The 22,535-nt window shown below is 40.2% G+C and overlaps 1 protein-coding gene and 1 long non-coding RNA gene across 5 annotated transcripts in view; one reads left to right on the forward strand and one right to left on the reverse strand.

Moving 5' to 3' along the window:
* VSIG4 (V-set and immunoglobulin domain containing 4) overlaps nt 1-22,535 on the reverse strand; it is an 85,955-nt gene that overhangs the window by 35,871 nt on the left and 27,549 nt on the right. Inside the window, exons 4-8 of one of the 4 annotated variants that reach the window (XM_045471052.1) lie at nt 19,920-19,982; nt 19,308-19,385; nt 14,528-14,632; nt 12,070-12,091; nt 10,536-10,717 (exon numbers count right to left, since the gene is read on the reverse strand). In XM_045471052.1, the coding sequence (XP_045327008.1) occupies nt 10,696-10,717; nt 12,070-12,091; nt 14,528-14,632; nt 19,308-19,385; nt 19,920-19,982 (290 nt within the window). In that variant the 3' untranslated portion in view covers nt 10,536-10,695. Of the gene's footprint in view, nt 1-10,535; nt 10,718-11,018; nt 11,732-12,069; nt 12,092-14,527; nt 14,633-19,307; nt 19,386-19,919; nt 19,983-22,535 lie in introns of those variants that run through there. The other 3 variants (XM_045471049.1, XM_045471051.1, XM_045471050.1) reach the window with 3 other exon arrangements.
* On the forward strand, nt 4,651-9,352 carry LOC123594284. The gene is made up of 4 exons (XR_006710739.1): nt 4,651-4,802; nt 5,754-6,012; nt 7,400-7,458; nt 7,638-9,352. It is a non-coding gene; the product is annotated as an uncharacterized LOC123594284 (long non-coding RNA).

The raw sequence follows: 22,535 nt of genomic DNA on the forward strand, positions 1-22,535 counted from the left end.
GCTTACCTCTCCTACTACCATTCTTTGAGCTATTATTTCCTTTGCTCACTCAATTCGAGGCCACATGAGCCTCCTTATTTTCCTGGAATAGAACACATTCTTTTGCATATCAGAACCTTTACACCTGCTGTTTCTTTTGCTTGGAATGACATTTCACCAATTATTTACTTCGTTCACTTCTCATTTTTCAGACAGCCTTCAAAGGTTACTACTTGTGAGAGGCTTCCTTCATCTATCCAAGCCTGGTAGATTATGTTATATGTTCTCCCAGCCTTCTGTGCTTTCCTCTTTCTTGTCATATTTACCCATAACTCTTTGTTTAATAGCTACTTTCCACTACACTGCAAGTGTCAAGAAGGCAAGAATTGTATGTGTCTTGTTCATCTACGTATCCTGAGTGCCTTGCACCATGCCTGATACTTAGAAATCATTCAACATATATTTGTTGAATAAAAATAATCTATTTAAATCTCATTGTAGAGATGGAAATATGGAGGCCCATAGAGGGAGAGGGATTTACTCAAGGTCACACAGAAAATCAGTGACAGAGAAGAAACCATAGGCCAGGACTCCTAAACTCTGGTGAAGTGCTCTTTGACATCCATGCACTCTACTATAGTACTTGTTACTTATACATGCTTATGTATCAGTCTGGCTCATAGACTAGGCTGTGAATTCCTTGAGGGCAGGAACCACATCTTCTACATGTGCTGTCCAATTAGCTACTTGCTATATGTGCCAGTTGAACACTGGGAAACATGGCTAGTCCAAAATGTCTAATTGTGTAAAATGCACACATTTCAAAGAATGTAAAATATCTCATTAATACATTTTTACATTGCTTACAGGTTAAGATAACATTTTAGATGCATTGGGTTAAATAAAATATATTATCAAAATTATTTTCACCTATTTATCTTTCAAATTTTAATGTAGCTATTAGAAAAAATTGTAGCTCACATTACATTATATTAGATATATATTACTGGTCTGTTATATATTTATTTTTTCTCCTTGGTACCAAGCATAGAGCTTTGTAGTCAGTAAGTGCTCAACACACCCTTGTTGAATAAAGTTGAACTGTAGTTGGTAGGTTAATTGCTGCCACCTCTCTTGCCAATGTCACTGGGCTTGTGTGGAACATCACAGTAAATCTTTTGTCCCCAGGCCCAGGTGTACATGAAGTTTTTCAGTCCTGGCTTGGAGGTGCCTTATAAATATCTTCAGCCTTTAGTTCCCTTTCAGAGGAAGCCCCATTGCAATCATGTGCACAGCAATCACCAGGGTTAAGGTGGATTGTGTAGACACTGGCCTCTTGCACAGGAAGTGGCCTCAGCTTTGCAATTGTTCTTGGGGACTTTTCTTGACAGGTTTCCAACAGGAAGTTGGGGGTAAGTGAACAGAGAGAGAAACTGGAAGTTAAAGGGAGGCCTTCTCAGTTTCTTCATGGAGGTGAGGCAAGCTAAAGAGTGTGGGCAACTTGGGCTATGGGGATTCCTTCTTTTGCTAATTCACTGATAAATTCATTTATTCAATTTGCATTTCCTGGGAAACTATTTCATGTCTGACCCTGTGAAGAAAATAACGGACCAAATGTGGTTCCTACTTTGGGCTGTTCTTGGTCTCCTGGAAGAGACAGACACATAAGGTAGTATGAAAAGGTTTTGGACACTAGAGGCAAGCAAAGCAGGGATTAATTATTTTCACTGGGAGAAGACTAGTCAGAGAAGTCTTTTCAGAGACAATGAGAATCATTATTTTCTCTCTCCATCTTTTGACATCTAGCTAAAATACTACTTTTCTAAGAGCCACCTTCTTGCTCCCGCCCTGGAACAATTACACCTTTCTTACCCACTCTTCTGATAGCACTTGTACCTTTGTCAAATTACTTATACTGAAGAAATACATGGTTCCTTGGATGCATGCCTGTCCAAAAATCCCTCAATATGATGTGATGGCTGAGGCTCAGACAGGCTGTGCCTGATTTTTTAAGGGCATATAGTCAATGAGTTATAGAGGTGGGTCTATAACTCAAGGGCTAAAACCTACAGTCCAAAGCAAAAGACTCTGACCTAAAATTCAGTTTTTCTTTCCATTCCAGTACTGAGTCCAGTGTGGGACTCCAGCACAGACTAACAGCCATCCCTACCCAACGCCCTTCTCTCTCATCCTCCTTCATAGACTTAGCCAAGTCAAAAAGCATCCAAAATGAGAGAACTGTGTATCTTTTGGTTGCACAACAGACTTAAAGGAAAGCTCCCTTTGTGCTGTTGCTGCAAAGTTGGCCCTTCCCAGCATGCTTTGTGCTTGTGTGGTAAAGAGGAACTCCAAGAATCCCAATGCCTTTGCTCTAATTCAGGTCTTCTGCATAGATGGCATGATATTCAGGTCTTCCTGGCTTCTAATGCTCTCTTCCATGGACGTACTGCGTGGCTCCAAGGGGCCACTATTAATTACTACTTTATGTAAAGACATTGTTTCCAGAAGGCCCGTGTTAAAAAAAAAAAAAAAACACAGTAGAATACTTTAACTGATAGGTGAGGAAAAAAAGAGTGGGCAGCTGAACTTAATCTCTGTGGAGTGAGTAGAAAGGAGGGAGCCCCTCCCTGGGAAAGTGCCCACAGGACAACTTTGACTCCACCCCAAGCTTTAGTCAGAAATCAAAAATAAAAAGGAACTGAATCTTTCTAGAAGCCATATCTGGGGAAATTGGTCTCAAGGACTAGCCAATAAATTATTCTGGTAGAAAGGAGTTTCTGCAGAATAGTGTAACTGCAAGTGAATCTCTATCCCAAGCTGTGCCTACAGCCTCTAAGCCCTGCAACCACAAGTACACAGTGGGGGGGGGGGCAGGGATAGAGAAGTTTATAAAGAAACCAGGGAGTGTTTGAATATTGAGCCACTAAGATCATCTAATCCAGCTTTTGTTGTTTAAATGGAAAACCCAAGCTGGGGGGGTGAGGGGGAAACACAGCTGACAAATCTAGGACTGGGACACAAGAGCCCTGGCTCCAAGCATATGGTCTTTTCTCTTGAACTTGAATTTATAAAACTGGATGTAGCTTGGATAGATTATTCAACAGGGCTTGAGCATGGTCCAGGGTACTACTTCTGCTATGTAGACTAAGGACTGGGACTTGAGCACTGCAATCATTGAAGGCAATCACAAGTATACCCTAAAAGAATTGAAAAAAAATTGCCTCTCTCTTCTTCAATACCATCAGGATTCATGATGTAGAATACTGCATAATGGGAATCCAGTGTCTTCCAAACTATGAATGGGGACTGCCCAAAGATTGCAAACATGTGGCACCAAGAGGTCACTCAATTTCTTCTCACACTTTTCACGTCCTTCATGAAGCCTGAAAGTCACAATTGAACTTAAGGATCTGGCACCATATTTTTCTTCTCAAGGTCAACTACTTTTTTCTCTCCTTGTAGCCAGTGTGTGAGAGTAGAAAAAGCCTAACTTTGGAGCCAGAAAGACCTGAGTGGAAATTATATCTTCTCCATTATTTCTTAGTTTTGTGTTCATAGGTAAGTCACTTTACTTTTATGTGCCTCACTTTCTTCACATATAAATAAGGATAATGATAATACATACCATACCAAAGGGTTGATGATTAAATAAGATAACGCATGTAAAGCACATAATTTTATTATTAATAGAAGTGAATTTCTTTCTTCCCTTCCTTCTTTAAGGCCCTTCATGCCAAAATGTGATCTGTGGTCAGAGCTGTGCCAGCAGGGCCAGCTTTATAGGCATGTGACCTGTAAAGTTTTCCAGGTCCCCATACTTAGAAATACCTCACACTTGGCTTAATCTTCTTCTTCTTCTTCTTCTTCTTCTTCTTCTTCTTCTTCTTCTTTATTTTTGGAAAAGTTTATTTGTTTTGGCAGAGAGAGAGTGCGGAAGGGGCAGAAAGAGAGAGAATTCCAAGCTGCCCTGTCAGTGAGGAGCCTGATGCTGGGCTCGAACTCATTAACCACGAGATCATGACCTAAGCCTAAGTCAGATGCTTAATTGACTGAGCCACCCAGGTGCTCTGGCATACTATTCTGCTGTCACCATTCTGAAATCTTCTTTTTTTTTTCTTCTTACAGGAGCCCCCCCCCCCCCAATTTTCATTTTACACTAGGCCTTGCAAATTATGTAGCTGTACCAGGTGAGAAGCTGTGCCAGGGGAAGTAGAAAAGGTGTTTCAGGACCTGAAGACATTCTGACAGAGTGAGAGAACACATGGTTTGAAGTTGATAGAAGTGGATTTAAATTACACATATACCACTAATTTGCTTTTTGATATCAGACATTTTCTTTCATCCCTCAGATCTGTTTCTCAATTTTGACAATGTAGATTTTCATTTGATAATGTCTCAGCTCTGACATTCCTCATTAACTCATTAACCCATTCCTCATTAACTCTAGGGAAAACTCTGACCCATAGGTAGAGCCTAGGGCAGCCAGAGGCTTTCTGCTTCAACTCTCTGCAGCTTGGAGAACCATTGTCTGTAGGATGTCAGCTACAAATGGGCTGGGGGGTGCATAGCAGTGGGAACTGTTGCTGCAGTAATGGACCCTTTCACAATAGCACTGTTTTGTCATTTTTCACCCAGATTTCCGTTGGTTAACCTCAGCCTTAACTTCCTCATTTATGTTTCCTCTTGAAGACATCAAGGACCCTTCAAAACACACAACGTTCCTGCCCCAGGCAAAAAGCCCAGTTACCTCTGGCCACTGCAGTTTGGCTCATCATCAGGGAACCTTTGCCTCCTCCAAGACCAAGGCACCACTCCAGTAACAGGTATAATATCCATTTTCCCTCCCTGCTTGGATTCCCAAGCTGGGGGAGGTCCAAAGGTGGCTTGGACCTACCTACCCTATTCTCTTTGGACTCTCCTCAGGGATTCTGAGTGAAGGGTGGGTGAGAAGAAGGTTCCCATTGGTTTTCTATCTTGAAAATTCTAATGGTGAGAAGGAAAGATAACATTTCTTCCTCAAAAACATTGTTTAGGAGCTAGCCACTTGGAAATGGAGTGTTCTTTGGAATCATGGGTCAGGAAATTTGAATAGCAGTCTTGAATTTGCCATTTACGCACTATGTATCTTTTATAAGTCCTCTCACCTTTCTAGAACACATTTTTGGCCTCTTATGCAAAGAAAAGGAAGGGAAATATTAGACGAATAGTGTCTAGAAGCTCATTTAGTTTTTATATCCCTTATTTTTATGGTTGTCGACCCTCTGTTGAGAAAGACATAAGAGAGATGCTGAATAAATATATCTGGGTGGGGCTGAATGAGGGGATTAAACCATGCCTAAAAAAATCCAGACTGCTTCCAGTATGAGGAGGTCCAACTGGTTCAGAAGCAGGATACATCCTGCTGCTTGTTGTGTTAGCCCTGCTAGGGTAGATTAGGGGCAAATGATTTTATTTTGTGTAGTATGACACACTAAGAGAAGAGCTTTCAGAGTTCCTTAATACCTCTATGTCGATATTCACATTTTCTTCCCATGGGTTTGGCAAGCCTTTCTCAATTTGAACCTGTTTTTCTTATATACACTCATTTGGAGAGGCATGCACTAGAACATCAAGAGTGAGAATAAAACCTATCTGGTTTCAGCTCAGCCACTGACTCCTTCCATTAATATTGAGGTGACATAGTCTATAAGGCTCTTCAATTTTGAGTATACTAAGAAGGAATATTTAGCCACTTCCTATTTCTCTCTCTCTCTCTCTCTCTCTCTCTGATGAAGTCAGAAAGAGGTTTCACGAGGCTACAGGCACCTCCAGTTTATCCAGGTCTTCTCACGGGAGCCGGTAGCCAATGAGGGTAATGATAGAGCTTTCTGGACATGAGTCCAGTTCTGTCTTGCCACCGTGAATGCAAGCTCTATTAATCAACTTTCTTGGCTGGCCTCCACCCACAACTCCAGGGACTGAGCCACAGTGCCTATTAGCTCCTATATGGGAAGCTCTGAAAAGCTGAGAAAACTTTCCTAACAATTCTGCCAGGTAAGTCTTCTTATTCCCATTTCCAAAGAAGACAACTGAAGCTCAAAGAAAGATTTTCCCAATGCCATGATTGGCTAGTTGGTACTCAAGGCAGCATTAGAATCCAAATTTGTCTGATTTTTCCCACTATACTGTATATGGTGACCAAGATTGTTGCTTTTGCTGCTCTGGGTGGCTTGGGATGAATTGACTGGTATGGGAAATAAGGGGATGGAGAAAATTGTTTATAGACTTGTATTTAAAGTCACTCCTATATTTCAAATTGGAGAAGCATGTCATCCCCTCATCAACATCTATTAAACTAAAGGAGATAATATTTAAAAAAATATTGTTGTTCCTAAAAGACAAGTCCCTCTGCCTTGTCTTAGCTCAAATAGGGCCTTCTGGCCTCATGGGGTACTTTTCTATTCCTGACAATCTTGTAATGTTTGCCACTTGTCATACCAGTATTTAATATGAGCCGGCTAATTTCTCACAGATCAACTGCCACAGCTGGAAAGTTGAAGCATTTGACACAGACAACCTGGATTTTTTTTTTTTTATCAACAAGATCTGGGTGTTGCCAAGGGAATTACTCTGTAAATTCCAGACATGACCATGTTCCTAACAGCTTCCTTATTTCCCTAATGGTTGTGGATTGAAAGATACCAATGCCTCACTGCCACATCTACTGCTTGTCTTTTGCCATCATTGTGGACGTGTCTCCCTTTTCCTGGAGAGAGAGAGATATACAGAGCAGAGAGCTAAAAGAAACAATGAGGAAAGCTGAAAGGCACAATGAGGTGATATAAGGCATAACCCTAAACTATGAACAACTTGTATAACCTGCAGCTACTTTCTTCTTCAATATTAACCTTAATTTCCTAATTTATAATATGAGTGGGTAAGACTAGATGATGTTTCGTTTATAGCTTCCATTCGTGAGTCCTGATGGGACAAGGGGGCCCATGTTAGGCAAGGCTGAAGCCATACAACAGTCCTGTTTCATCTGGCCTGATCCTGTTAAATCAATTGTCACTGGCCCTTGCTTTCCTTCTCAATAGCACAACCACCATTTTTTGAATATCAAATACTGAACTAAAGGCTTTGCATACATTAACTCATGCCATTCTCACAATAACTTATTATGTAGGTACTCAAACCCATTTTGTGGATGTGGAAAACTGTAGCTCAGAGAGATGAGATAATTTATCTGAGGTTTCCCAGCTACTTAATGACAGTCAAAATTTAAGCCCATGTTTAACCTCAAAGTCTATGTTCATACCCACAAGACTGTGGGACATTGGAAAGTGGGTGGGGGGGTTCATGGATACTAATCTGGGGCCTAGTCTTTTCCTGAGGTCAGAGAAGCAGGACAATGACCAAATTCTCTCCCTTATGCATATAGGAGCCAACTGAAGCTTGGAACTCCAAGGAATGCTAAAGCTATAGCCCGAGGACCTCTGGGTGAACACTGGGGCCTCATCTGCAGTCCCAGCTGGGCTTCCCTTAAGGATCCATCTTCTGGTTGGGAGACTTATGCCTGTTTTTGCTCACTTCCTTATTCTGATGTTTCTGCTAGTCCTTAGCCTTTGAAGTTTCTCTGGGGCTCAGGGTGTGACTCCTTTTTCTTTCATTCCCTCCAGGGCCATATCTCCCAGGAAGATCCTGCCTCCTCACTGAAGCTCCTGGTCTGGCCTCCTGCAGTGCCACACTCCGTGTATTTGACAAGCTGAGTTGGACACTCCATGTGGTAGAGTGTCAGTTTGTCAAATACCCCAAGTGCGGCATATGCCTAACAGCTCCAAGCCAGGGCAGTTGGGATACAACAAACAAATTGCCAGCTGAATACAAGATCACTCTCCAAACACAAACTAAACTTTCCCAAGTTATTTTCAGTGACTTGAGGGAACTGAAGCATTGTATCTGAGGGTGCCAGGGGAAAAGTGAGGCAACTCTTGAAGCCACAGATCTGGAATGTTTCTACACACATTGTCAGAGCCCAAGCAGGACATAATGGTCTTGAAAAGGTATATGGAATCCAGGGATGGAAGTGCTCTTTGATTTGTATTTTTTTTCTTCACATTCCTCTTACAGAGTCTCCTAGAAAGGACACCAGAATTCTCACACAAGCTTCATGATAGGGCTTAGAAACCCACTTTCCTGACACTCAGCCTTGGCTTCTAGACACACTTTGACCTTATCTTTCTCTTCTTCTTCATGTCTTTTCTCCTTCTGGTAATACTTTATCTATTTTTTTCTGCCTACTCAATTATTTCTCATACTTCTGGCTCAGAAAAATTCCAGTCTCTCCAAGGACTTTTAAAAGTCAACCTACACTTTTTTTCTTCTTCATTTGAAGAACACACCTTGCCTTAACCCTTGTATGTACCCATTTCTTCTATTGTCCAATGGCACCTCTTGAATTATTAATAAACTTTTGCAGTGGATATTTTTAATTCCCCCATGAAATTGTGAGGAAAATAGTGTTTTCTTGAATTGCTGTCTCCCCTTTCTATCCCTACACCCAGTAGCTCTGGTTGCAGAAAATAATACATCTTTACTGATTGACTTTCTACTAGACTATTATCCTTGGATTTGGGTCAAGATGCTATTCAGAAATTTGTGAAAAAAATTAAACTGTGGTTACCATAATGCTATAGGATATGTGAGGTAATAATCAACATTGAGGGATTTTCCTCCTGAGAAATAGGGTCAAGGACTGAAATGGAAAAGCAAAAACATATGCTCAGGGGACAAATATGTTTTGAAATTATTTGGTAACTCAAAGTTATACAGGTGTTTTATTGCAGAATTTTCAGTGTCTTTAATTTTCTAATGTTGCATTGGAAATCTCAAGTAGAAAGATTTACAGAATGAAGCATTTTTTATTCCTATCTAATTGTGGATTCCCTCCCCCCCCCCCCCCCAGGACCATCTCTTGGTCAGAATCTGGGAAAATGCCCTAGAGGGACTCCATATCTTCTGTCTCTCTTTTGGAGATCTGCCTTTTTTTTTTTTTCTCTTCCAGCTTTCCCTGAATGGCTATCTGCCTAAGACAAATTCTGTTATCATCCCATGTTTGTTTAGCCTATCCTACAGTTTTGAGATAACCCTGTACCTATGACTCTCTTACTGACTTCTCTTGTATGGAAAAAAAAAATATTAGTTTTGGGGCAAAGATGATTCCTACTGCAATGAATATATGATCCTAACAGTTCACAGGCCTGTTTTCTGGTCTCTGCTCTATCACTGACTTGATGTATGTGATTTTATACGGTCATGTCCCTCTCTAGGATGTATTTCCTCATATGTAATATAGGAGAATTAAAATTAATAATCTCCAAGATTTCTAAGATAAGAGACTTTGAGATATCCTTTGGAATTCATAGCTTCTATGGGAGTAGCAGGGGAGTGTTCCTGGGTTTGGGAATCCTTTTATTAATTTACTTTGCTTGTGTTTTTAATTTTTTAAAACTTTTTTCAATGTTTATTTTTGATAGAGAGTGAGAGCAAGCTGGGGAGGAGCAGAGAGAGAGGGAGATAAAATCTGAAGCAGACTCCGTGCTGTCAGCACAAAGTCTGACATGGGGCTTAAGCCCACATAACTGTAAGATTGTGCTGAGCCAAAGTTGGACACTCAACTGACTGAGCCACCCAGGCACCCCATTACATTTATTTTTATTTTAGAGAGAGAAATAACATTCACAAGTGGGGGAGAGGGGAAGAGGTAAAGAGACAGAGAGAGAGAGAGAGAGAGAGAGAGAGAGAGAGAAACTCAAACAGGTTCCATGCTCAGCAAGGACACCGACTTGGGGCTCAATCCTACAATTCTGGGACCATGACCTGAGCTGAAATCAAGAGTTGGGTGCTCAACTGACTGAGCCACCCAGGCACCACTGAGGATCTTTTTATTAACTGACATGCAATTAGGATTGTCTTCCTAACTCCAATCATTTATTTCTCTAAGGGTAGTAGGAAGAGAATAATGGCTTTTTTTCTGAGCCTAAGGGTCTGGAAACAGCTGTTTCATGAAGGAAACTGAGGTTTCCACTGGGTGGGTCCCTGTTTCAGAGGCTTGTAAGCATGATGGGGAAGAATAAGTTGCTCCTTTCACCAGCTATGTGAAGCTGGCATATGAGGATGAAGAAAATGCTGAGGTTTTGACCATGGACTTGGCAGGTTGATGGTGGTGAAGCAAAGGAATAATTCTTGTTCACTTCTGTGTACTATTTTGACTTCTGTAATCATCCCAAAAGAGAGAATCTCCTGGTGAAACCTGAGCTGACCTTGGGTTGCATTAGAACCCAAAGTGTCAAAAACAGCTTCCATGAAGAGCAAAGAAGTTTATTTGACATGAATTACATGAAGAAAAGGAAGAAGTGTTGAGTCAACCTAGAACAGGTCCTCATAGAGGAGATTTAAATAAAGGTGTATGCATGCGTTCACACATACAAATCGTCAAACACATGCATGCATGTAGGTATGAGCGCGCATGCACACACACACACACACACACACACACTCCTAGTTCTCATTTGTGCTTGGGGAAAAATATTTATTTGCTTGGACCCCCACATTGTAAGAAGACCAGAGTATAGAGATGACTTATGGTGAAGACAACTACTGCAAAGATTTCAGGATTCCAGGAGGTAGAAATCTTTGAGGGTGGTGTATTCATACTTTGGAAATAAATGGAGCCTTTCATCTCTGCTTCCACAGTCCCCTGAAACAGAATAGGGGGTCCCTCATTTTCAGGTTTCCAATTGACTTAAGAGAGTCATCCAAATGCAGTTGGCAGGATAACAGGGAAGGGAATGGAAGATAGTTGAGTACGAATTTGCCAAATATTCATTGTGTCCCAGATGGGCCCACATCTGAAGTAAAGTAAAGATGGTATGTGTGGGAAAGAGAAAGACAAAAAAAAAAGAAAAGGTACTATTCATAATTCCAAGTCCCCAAACATCTCAACCAGTCTCATTTTAATCACTTGATAGGTACTTGAGAGAAGACCAATATAACCAAGGTTGCTATCATGATTTGATATTTATTGAGCACCAAAAGAATACCAGAGCACTAGACTCACAGCTCAGGAGCAAAACTTAACCCTAGCTTGTTACACAAAAAGGTATCTGGCCCTGAAGAAAGGGAAGTGATCCTGGACACAACCGACCCCCCAAGCAGGCAAAGCTGCATTTCCCTCTGGTCTTCTGGTGGCAAGAGACCAAAGCTGTGTGGTGTCTGGAAGCATGATGACCACGTCTTAGTGCTATCGGAACTTCCCTCTGGTGTTTGAAGAGAAGAAGCAGAAGGGATAATAGAAGGGTCTAAGACATGACCCAGCAGCAGGCTTGCTTGAAGTGCATATAACTTCTTGGGCAAAGCCAGTCACTCTTAGAACTTCAGTGATGAAAGACCCGTTGGGCTATCCAGGAATGGAAGTAGCAGGGAGGATGGCTGTGCAGAATTCAGGGGCTGACTAGGCAATTATGTCAGCAGACTATGGCCTACCAGGTGCTCTTTGGTGGTCAAAAGCTCATAATCTGGAGGAACTGTGTGCAGCAGGTGAGAATAGTCACCATTGATCTGGGCGATGATCTGGTGTTCCTGGTCCAAGCAGGGATCGTCAGAGTAGTCATTGCCCGGAGTCTGGGAAGATGGCTCTTCACTGGAGCAGTCACTTGTGAAAATAGCCACTCTCCAGGTTTCACCAGAATTGCTGTCCTCCCTGGAATGTGCCCTGTGGCCCAAGATCCCACCACACATAAAGAGGGGCTTGAAGCTGGGACTCTAGTTTCCCACACTTCTGCCCCAATTCTTGCCAACTGACCCTTAGGCTCTTGTTACTAAGAGATTCTGGGAACAGGAGGCTGGTGGGCCTGGATTATTCCATGTCATCAGTGGGCCAAGAAAGAACCTCCGGAGGTGCTTCAGAGGGGGAAGAAAGCTATTCCCTGACCCTGAAGGCCTCTGGGCTTAGAATTGGGTTTGTGCCAACCTCTCTTTCCTCCATGCCAGTGACAAACAGAATGAGGGCAGGGAAGGGGTCAGAAGATGGAAAAGCAGAGGTAATCTTACCTGGCCACTTCATAGATGTGCTCTAGAAAAGAAGAAATCAAGTCAGAAGTCTCCATGGGGAGTGGACAAGGACCAAACATGGACACTGGTTACCAAAGAATGATGGAAGGAGAGACAAAAAGAGATATCTCCATTGGGAGGTATTGGGAAGATAAACTGAAACACAGGGATACAGATTTCTCAGAGAAAGGAAGAGTAAGTACACTTTGTTACTATCCTCTTTGGTATACTCTGGTTCAGGACATTGGGCTGGAACAGTTGCTTGGTGTGGTAGAGGGAGGAACACTGGAGCTGGACCCACTCTCAACCCAGAAATCTTGCCAAAGATCCCCAGGGAGTTTTTGTGAAAACTTGGCCAGGCCAGGGCCCAGGCAGAAGGGGCTAAATTAGCCTCTCAGGGACCATGGCCTAAGCCATTTCCAAATGCACTCATCTCCACTCTGCACTCAGAAAAAATCCTGAAGTAGGTCAACATTTCCCCCTAGTGTCTGTGGAGGAGAACTATCTGCAGTCCGTGCAGGCTTAAAGGCTCTATAACCTGATACAAACATGGATGTTTCTTGGTACTTCCCTCTAGGAGTTTATAAACTTTCAAGAATGCAACTGGGAATGCATGCATTCAAACACAAGAAAGAAAACAGAGCATGCCACAGGTCCTCTGCTTTGTGATACAGCCCTGTGTTTCCATGTCTTACCTGCCCCACTGGCCTGATAGCTCCCATACCACAGGTGTTATCTATTTCATTTTTTATATGTCCACACTTTGGCACATAGTATTCACATGTTAAATTGAATTAATGGCCTAAGGCTATCTCCATTATACAGAGATAAAAATAGAAATTCTGGGAAGGCAATCATGAGAAGGCAATCCAGAAGGGAAAAAGCATAGAGGCATTAGGTATATGTGGCATATTTGCCTATTTGAGCCCAGTGATTGGAAATGAAATTAAGGAGTGATGGGGGTCAAGAAAATAGGCTAAAGCCACATCAGAGAGGGCCTTGAATGGAATTCAAATTTTGACTTCTATTCCCTGGGCCATGAACAGCCCTATAAGGCTTTTGTGTGGGAAACAACCTAATATGTTTACAGTTTACACCTAATCTCATTGAGACTATGATGAATGTTGTTTTCACTGGGATTTGTGGCTACTTGAGTTATCTCTACTTCCAAGTTCAGCCTCATGGGTCATAGCCACCCTGACTGGCCAAGACCTGAGCTTATACTTAAGACCCAGGAGAAGGAAATACTCAGGTTACCTTCTCCTCTTTGGCTGCAGAAACTCATGGTGGAAACTAGGCTACTTGGGAATAGAAGCTTCTATGGAGAAAAAGACACACTAATGTTAGGCAAAATGGCCAGTGCAGCAGGCATTGAGGTGTAACTAGATTTTACTTAGAAATCAACATCCAAATTCCCTTTTTACTCCTCGGTTGGCTCACAGTTATTAAATGGCCCTGACAACTGCACCTCCATGATGTCATCCATTTATTTATTTTTTTTTAAATGCTGATTTTAGTTCCTTTGGAAGGCCTAGAGAAAAAATTTCCAAATTCCTTAGCCTGTTATTTAAGATACTCTGTTATCAATAATAAAATTTCCTTTTCTCCTGAATTTCTCCTCTGAATTTTCTACATTGATGGCCCCACTCACTGTCATCTTGTAAGCTTTTGCACCTTTGCTCATGTAATTCCTTCTTCCTGGAATACTGCCTTCTAATTTTTTTTTCATCCTTCAAGGCCTAGTCTAAGTCCCACCGCCTCCTAAAAGTTCTTGCTAATCTCTTCAGCCTTAACTGACTCTCCTTTCCTCTGGAAACCTTATCATTGATTATATTCTCCAGGCTTTGAGTCTATAACCTTTATTGTTATGTATGATTATTATTTTTTTTTTAATTTTTTTTTCAACGTTTATTTATTTTTGGGACAGAGAGAGACAGAGCATGAATGGGGGAGGGGCAGAGAGAGAGGGAGACACAGAATCAGAAACAGGCTCCAGGCTCTGAGCCATCAGCCCAGAGCCTGACGCGGGGCTCAAACTCACGGACCGCGAGATCGTGACCTGGCTGAAGTCGGACGCTTAACCGACTACGCCACCCAGGCGCCCCTATGTATGATTATTGATAAACTTCATATTTCTACTTTGAATCTTCTAAATAAATTGTAAGAAACTTGAAGCCAAGGATTATGACTTCCATTTCTCTTGCATCCTCATGAGACAAACCATTGCAGTGATGGCTTTCATTAAGCTAGTTAACAAAAATTTCTGAATTAACTTCCACACATGATCTTGTCATTGTTGGCTTGCATATCTATCTCCATACACTCCTTTTCTCACTCCCACTCTAGGCTGGGAGCTCTTTGAAGTGCCTATCACAGTGGCTGGTACAGAATTTATGCTTAACTATACTATCAGAATGAATTAATGAGCAAAAGCCACTCAATTATATTCATAACTGACCTTGTTGGGATGTCTTCCTGCAGAGCATGACATAAGCCAGGATGGAGACCATCATACAGCACAGGGAAATGATGAGAATGATGGAAAAGGTAGATAGGCCCTTTCCTAGGAGGCAAAACAAGACCAAGAAGTTTATGGTTGAAAATGAGTTTAGGGGCGCCTGGGTGGCTTGGTCGGTTAAGCGTCCGACTTCGGCTCAGGTCATGATCTCACGGTCCGTGAGTTCGAGCCCCGCGTCGGGCTCTGTGCTGACAGCTCAGAGCCTGGAGCCTGTTTCAGATTCTGTGTCTCTCTCTCTCTGACCCTCCCCCGTTCATGCTCTGTCTCTCTCTGTCTCAAAAATAAATAAACGTTAAAAAAAATTAAAAAAAAAAAAAGAAAATGAGTTTAAAAACAGAAACTCCAAGGAACAGCCCAACCAGCCCATAACTTTTTTAAATTTTTTATTTTTTTAAACATTCATTTATTTTTGAGAGAGAGCAGTAGTGGGTGAGGGAAAGAGAGAGGGAAACAGTGGATCTGAAGGAGGCTCTGCACTGTGAGCACAGAGCCTGATGTGGGGCTGAAAAGCACAAACCGTGAGATCATGACCTGAGCTGAAATCAAGACTCGGCCACTTAACCAACTAGCCAACCAGGCACCCCGCCATAACATTTTCTTTTCCATTTTTAATTTTCTCCTGGCTTTATTTTCTATTCAGAGAGACAAGACCCGAAACCTACGAGAAAGAGTTGAGAGAGGCGAGAGACTCCATGTGTAAATATAATCTTCCAAGCCCACTAACTGATGGCTGATTGGCTTGGGCATTTGAACTAGTCATCCAGGTTTTCCAGGGGGCCAAGACAAGATATTTTCCCCTTCTCTTAAAGGAAAATAGTACCTTGACTTCCCCACTTCACAAAATGCTACCTAATTGATACTCTGGTCAATTATGTCTAGCCAAAAGAATTATTTTCTTCACACTTTCTGGGCAAGTACTCAGATTTCTTTTTCCTCAAAACATATTTCTAGAGTCTCCTGAGTTAACTATCCCAATTATGCCTATAAGCTGAAGGAAACCACTGGACTGGGCTTTTAGTCCTGGATCTGTTATTTCCTTGCTGTATGACTGTGGTAGGCAGAATGATAGTTCTCCAAAAATGTCCACATCCAAATCCCCAGAACCTGTGAGGATTTTAAATTGTAAGGAAGAATTAAGGTTGCAGATATATTTAAAGTTGCTAATTAGCTGACCATGAGATGGGGATATTATTTTGAATTACCTTGGTGGGCTCAATGTAATCAGTCTTTTAAAAGTTAAAGAGGGGTGGGGCACCTGGGTGGTTCAGTCAGCTAAGCAACCAGCTCTTGATTTTAGCTCAAGTCATGATCTTACAGTTAGTGAGTTCAAGCCCCACATCAGGCTCTGCACTGATACTGCAGAGACAACCTGGGATTCTCTTCCTTTCCCCTCTCTCTGCCCCTACTCTGCTCATGTTCTCTCTCTCCCTCAAAATAAATAAATAAATTTTTAAAAAGTTGAGGAAGCAAAAGAGGTCAGAATTAGAGAGAGACTTGAGGATGCTGCATTGCTAGTTTTGAAAATGGTGGAAGGAGATCAAGATCCAAGGAATGTGAGCAGCTTCTAGAAGCTAGAAAAAAAAAAAGAAACTAATTTTTCCCCAAAACCTCCAGAAAAAAACACAGCCCTGCTGATACCTTGATCTTAGCTCAATGTGTCAAACGTCTGATCACCAGAAGTGTGTGATAATAGATTTGTGTTATTTTAAGGCACTAAGTTTGAGGCACTTATTTTTATAGACATCTTAGAAAAATAAATTATAGTGACTTTAGTCAAATTATTGAGTATGTATTAGTTTTCCCGTAAGTTTAGTGAAAAGATTGTATAATGTCTAATGCACTTATAGGTACAATATTCTGAATCTAAGGGGCGAGATCAGTGGATAGAGAGGGGTAGAGAAAGAAACTCAATTATCCTTAGGATTACAACTGGCTTTATTTTTACCAGACCCTAAAATATTTTGTCTTATAAATCTGGAATATTGGGCATTGGATGGCTGAGTTGGTTAAGCATCTGACTCTTGATTTCAGCTCAGGTCATGATCTCATGGTTCATATGATCAAGCACGTATTATGCTCTGTGCTGACAGCATGGAGTCTGCTTGGGATTCTCTCTCACCCTCTCTCTCTGTCCTTCCCCCACTTGTGCTCTCTCTCTGTAATATTACTCACCTATAAAAAGTACTATCTTGTCATTTGAATAAAATAGATCTAGAAGATATAATGCTAAGTGAAATAAGTAAGTCAGAGACAGACAAATAACACATAACTTTACTCATACGTGGAATTTAAGTAAGAAATGAAACAAATAGAATAAGAAACAACAAAAAACACTCAAATATAGAGAACAAACTGGTGATTGTCATAGGGGAGGTGGGTGGAGGGATGGGTAAAATAAGTGAAGGGGATTAGGAGTACACTTATCGTGATGAGTGCTCAGCAGTGTATAGAATTGTTGAATCATTACATTGTATACTTGAAACTAATATAACACTGTGTGTTAATTATACTTGAATTAAAAAATAAAATAAAAACATCTAGTATTTGTGGTCCCCAGAACTGTGATTGAAGCTGAGAGAATCCAAGCTGTATTTCTTTGATTTTTTGATTCTCCATTTCTTCCAGATTGTTCAATTTGTTAACATGCAATTTTTCATAATATTCTCCTATAATTTTATTTTTGTGGTGTTGGTTGTTATCTCTCTTCTTTCACTTGTGATTTTATTTATTTGGGTCCTTTCTGTCTTCTTTTTAATAAGTATGGCTGGAGGTTTATCAATTTTATTGATTCTTTCAAGGAAACATCTCCTGGTTTCATTGATCTGTTCTACTGTTTTTGTTTGGTTGTTTTAGTTTCTATATCATGTATTTCTGCTCTAATTTTTATTATTTCCCTACTCCTTCTGGTTTTAGGCTTCATTGTTGTTATTTTTCTAGCTCCTTTAGGTGTAAGGTTAGGTTGTTTTAGATTTTTCTTGCTTCTTGAGGCAGATCTGTATTTCTATATACTTCCCTCTTATCATCACCTTTGCTGCATCCCCAAAGTTTTAGACCATTGTGTTTTCATTTTCATTTGTTTCCATATATTTAAAAAATTTCTTCCTTGATTTCTTTCTTAACCTATTCATTCTATAGTAGCATGTTGTTTAATCTCCATGTATTTGCAGTCTTTCCAATTTTTTCTTGTGGTTAACTTCAAGTTTCATAGTGCTGTCGTCAGAAAATATGCATGGTATGATCTCAGTCTTTTTGTTCTTGTTGAGGCCTGGTTTGTGACCTAGTATGTGATCTACTTTGGAGAATGTTCCATGTGCACTTGAGAAGAATGTGTATTCTGATGCTTTAGGATGGAATAAGAGAACCCAAGCTATAAACCGTTAGAGATTGAAGGAAGAATCTCCCTTGGAGGGAATCAAGTAGTAAAAACAAAAACAAAAACAAACAAAACAACAACAAGAACAAAACTTGATAGAGGATGCAATGCACACACCCAATATCTGAAAATTTCCATTCCCTTGGGGTTATCTTCTCATTTTATCAAAATAACTCTCCAAAAATTATCTTCTCATCTCCCTTGTCTTATTGGATGTTGCCCTGCAAAAGCCATGCAATATGGAAACCTTCAAACCAAAGGTGGCAATTCAAAAGTAGCCCACAAAACAGCTTTGGGCTATGCCTGAAGATAAAATGTTGTGCAGCCAAAAGGGGAGAAGTACATGGGCATTAAGAAGTCCACCATTAACGGTATACAATCAGAGAATGAGACCAATAGTGACAGTCGTCACTATTTAGCATCAGCTAATCGAAATAGATGTTTACTATAAACTTGGGGTCTCTACTACACACTTTTGTTGCAGGACAATGTGTGGTCTGGAGAGTTCTAAGGGATAAGTGAGGGCAGCTCTGCTGATAATGGGGATCTCGATTATTAAGGGAAGTAGCTAATTATCAAGTAGTATGAACACATTTCATTATTTTTTGAAAAAAATTATCACTGATTTATTTTTGAGAGAGAAAGAGAGAAAGAGAAAGCAGGGGAATGACAGAGACACAGAATCTGAAGCAAGCTCCAGGCTCTGAGCTGTCAGCACAAAGCCGGATGCGGGGCATGAAACCACGGACCATGAGATCATGATCTGAGGTGAAGTCAGACGCTTAACTGACTGAGCCACCCAGGCGCCCCTATATTTCATTATTTTAGCAATCAATGCAGTCATACCAGTGCAAACAAGCTGACTAAGTTCCAGGGAAAACAAGCTTCTCTTTGGGGTTTGGATCTTTGATACCATGACTTAGGGATCTTTGAAACTCTCGAGAACTCAGAAATCAGCTACAAGCTTCTTGGTGAGCCCTGGTTAAGAGCTCAAGTAACGAGGCCCTCACGTTATCCTTAAATGATCCAATACCTATATCCCTAAGAGAGCTGGCTGAGGTCATAGTCCAATTCCTATTCTTGCTTAGAGTGTTTGGGAGGTGTATTACTATGACAACAGTAAACCAGCTAAAAACACAACTACCACTTAACCACACTCTGACTCATTACTGAATCTGCATCTGTCCCTCCCCATCCCACCCATTAAGCTCATCTCCAGGGCCTTTGACCATTGTGCAGCATTCGTTTGAAGAGTTGAATGCCACAGAATAGTGTATATTATGAAAAGTTTCAGTTGCAAAGTTCAGAGCCAAGAAGGAAGGATAAAAGTCCTGTCCATTTCCTTACCTGGTTCAACACTGGTGTCCCCAGAGTAGCCATCCACTTCAGTGGTCCACTTCCAAAATGAGGTCACTGTAGCTGTTGCTATAAGAACAAGGTATTAGGATCAGAGGCCTCTCTTCCATCCAAGAACTATGAGGCAAAGGGTGGCTGAAAAGTTTGGGTACCTTCACTGGGAATTTATTCTGAGCTTTCCAGAATTCCTGGAAAGGAATTGACCACTGGTACTATGAGATGATGTATCTTAGTTTCTTACTGTTGGTGGTGGGAAGAGGCCCATGGAGGGTGGGCAACATATCCAAAGTTCCACAGAAAGTCAGATTAGGAGCAAAACATAAGTCAGAGTTTTCTCTTTTCCAACATGAGTACTCTAACTCTTTTCTTACTTTTGCCTCAGATGTTCTCACAAAGAAGAATATACATATTCATTATTCCACTTCTTCACAACATTTTAATCATTTCTCCTTTTCTTTTCTTTCCATTCTGTTATTGCTATGTTTTCTCTGAGGAACCCAGTAACATCTTATTACAAATATAATGGCATTGAACCTTCTTCTTTGGTTTCCATGACATCATTTCAGACCTCTATTGCACCCACAGAACCATAGTAAAACTCACCTTTCAAGGGAGATTGCATTGTTGTAGGTGTCTCAGTCTTAGTCTTGAGTGACTTGGAAGAGTCTGCAAGGAAAAGGGAGACCAGTCAAGGGCCCTGGTACCCTTGAGTGAACAGTTGAATGCTCTGGAGAAATTAGTAAGTAATAAAGAAAGCTAAGTAGGAGAAAGTAAGTAAAGGTCAGTCAGGTCCATACCTGGACCTGTCTCAACACTTTTCTTATGATGCTGAAAAGTTGGGTGTTACCTGGTCATCCTTCACATCTTTCTAAGGCAAGCTTAAGCCAGGATTCATAGGCCTCTAATAAATGTGTAGCTATAGTCCTGAGCATCTTTCAACATGGATTAAAAAGACATATTTTGCTTTAATAACATGAAATTTAGCTATTAATTTTCTTGAGAGAGATTTAGGAAGTATTACAAAGAAGGTGGCTATGGGTGATGTCAGTGGAAATGGTAGAGTTATGACTTCTGGGTATTTACTTCTCTACAAAAGCAATAAAATAACTGGCAAAGTTTTTAAAAATCAACTTTTTTAACAAACAAACAAACAAAAATCAACTGTTTTCCAAAATAAAAAATAAATAGCTAGAGGTTTGCATCAATCCAGGGAGCATTTTTAGGATAAAAACAGCTAAATGTTGTCAATAACAGCAATTGTGTGGCATTTTAACTTTTTCTAAATACATTACTCCTCCCCAGGCCATTAGTAGCCTTGGGTTAGCAGAACAGTTTAGTTTCCAAGCAACTGTCATTATTTGACATGTGTGTCGGTTCTCTGACTCAAAACGCTTGTCTTTATTGATTACTCCATGCTAAAATTCTCCCTTGGGAAAAGGGTATATGTGTCATACATCTGCTTGAAGCAATGGATAACAGCTGAGGGAAACAAGAGTCTGACCAAAAAGTTTAAAAGGAAAAACTGAAGAATTAAATGTCAACAGGGGCTATGAAAATCTCTGACACATTCTTAAGAATCTAGAAGGAATGCACTTGCCAAGCATAGTGCTGTGTTCATGTTCAGGAAAGACATGAGAAGGTCATAAGTCCTTACCTCTGGCCAGCCTTGGGGCTCTGCATAAGCAGGGAGTGAAGGTTATGGCAGTTATAAGCTTCCTGGGTGAGTGTTAAGGACATATGTCTACAGGCAACAGAGCTCTTTAGAAAAGAGTGGGACATTTGTTTGTCTTAGGTATTTAAGGAATTATCTATCCAATCATTTGCTAACTATCAATCTAAACTAGTAGAGACTTTGTTGGCCATCCATGATAAAGAATACAAAAGACTATACTGAATTAGTTCAGTAAAGTCACTAAAAAATAAACAGTATCTAAGACAACAAGCAATGCCAACATTAAGCCCTGGAGAAAGAGAGAGAGAATCAGGCTTCCAGAATTGCTACATTATATTGTTTAAAATATAAAAATATAAAAAACTGTTTAAAAAACAGTTTTCAACAAAAATATGAGATAGTCAAAAAAATTAGAAAGTACAGCTCATAAACAGGTAAAAACTCAATGAATAGAAACTATTTCTGACATAGTATAGGTATTAGACTTACTAAACCAAGATTTTAAATAAATTATTTTAAATCTGTTCAAAAATTAAAAATTTCATGTCTGAAGACCTAAAAGAATGAAACTGATTCAAACCAAATAGAAAATATCAAAAGAGACATAAATTATAAAACAGGAGCCATCTACAAATGCTTCAGTTGAAATTTACAATAACCAAAAGAAAAAATCATTGGGAGAAAATTTTACTAGAGCTAATTAACGTGGCAAAAAAATCATTAAACTTGAAAAGATGACAATTGAAATTAGCCACAAAAACAGAAAATAGAATGAATGAGGAAAAGTGAGCAGTCCCTCAGAGACATGTGGGACACCATCAGTGTACCAATGTACACATAATGAAAGTCCTAAAAAGAGAGGATGGAAAATTACAGATGGAATATTATTTTTACAATAACTTTAAAAATCTCAATTTGATGAAAAGCATTATTCTTCAAATATAAGAAGCTCAATGAACCCCAGTAGGAAAAATATTTTTTGAAAAAAAAATCTACAATTAGACACATAATCAAAAGCCAAAGCCAATGAAACAAGAGAGAAGGAAGTCATCATATATGAAATTCTAAATTTTCACTCATACGTAAAGTTTAAGAAACGAAAGAAATGAACATAGAGGAAGGGAGGGAAACATAAAATAAAACCAGCAAGGAAGGCAAACCATGGGAAACTCTTAAATACAGAGAAAAAACTAAGGATTGATGGAGGGGCGGTGGGTGGGAAGATGGGCTAAATGTGTGATGGGTATTAAGGAGGGTACTAGTTGTGATGATCACTGGCTGTTATGTGTAAGTGATGAATCACAGGGTTCTACTCCTGAAACCAGTACTACACTGTATGTCAACTAATTTGAATTTAAAGAAATAAATTTTAAAAAATAACATGCATTTATGTAAAAAAAAAAAGATTTATGGCTGATTTCTCAATGGAAACAATGGAAGCCATAAGACAGTGAGATAATATTCAAAGTACTAAAAAATGAATTTCAATCAAGAATTATATATTTAGCAAAACTGCAGTTTAACAACAAAGAAGAAATTAAAGTATT

The sequence above is a fragment of the Leopardus geoffroyi genome, chromosome X (assembly GCF_018350155.1).
Source record: "Leopardus geoffroyi isolate Oge1 chromosome X, O.geoffroyi_Oge1_pat1.0, whole genome shotgun sequence".
NCBI lineage: Eukaryota > Metazoa > Chordata > Mammalia > Carnivora > Felidae > Leopardus > Leopardus geoffroyi.